Source organism: Egretta garzetta, unplaced genomic scaffold, assembly GCF_000687185.1.
Source record: "Egretta garzetta isolate BGI_Z169 unplaced genomic scaffold, ASM68718v1 scaffold287, whole genome shotgun sequence".
NCBI classification, from domain to species: Eukaryota; Metazoa; Chordata; class Aves; order Pelecaniformes; family Ardeidae; genus Egretta; species Egretta garzetta.
The window spans coordinates 10,282,054-10,282,300 of NW_009260435.1; the positions used below are offsets into that span (position 1 = coordinate 10,282,054).

Sequence of the window (247 nt, forward strand, 5' to 3'; positions counted from 1 at the left end):
GGCCGGCTCCGGCGCCGTTGCTGAGGCAGCAGGAGCCTCAGCAGCATCCCCGGGAGCCAGGCAAGCAAACTCCTCCTCCCTCCCGCGCTCATCTCCGCTCTCCCCGCTTCCTTTGCAAAGATGGCAACCGAGGGGCTGCACGAGAACGAGACCTTGGCATCGCTGAAGAACGAGGCCGAGAGCCTGAAGGGCAAGCTGGAGGAGGAGCGGGCCAAGCTGCACGACGTGGAGCGTGAGTGGGGCCGGG

At 67.2% G+C, this 247-nt stretch overlaps 1 protein-coding gene across 1 annotated transcript in view; it reads left to right on the forward strand.

Annotated features, from left to right (window-relative positions):
- GNB5 (G protein subunit beta 5) overlaps positions 1-247 on the forward strand; it is a 33,233-nt gene that overhangs the window by 5,432 nt on the left and 27,554 nt on the right. Inside the window, exon 2 of the mRNA XM_035899546.1 lies at positions 121-232. Within this exon, the coding sequence (XP_035755439.1) occupies positions 121-232 (112 nt within the window). The remainder of the gene's footprint in view (positions 1-120; positions 233-247) is intronic.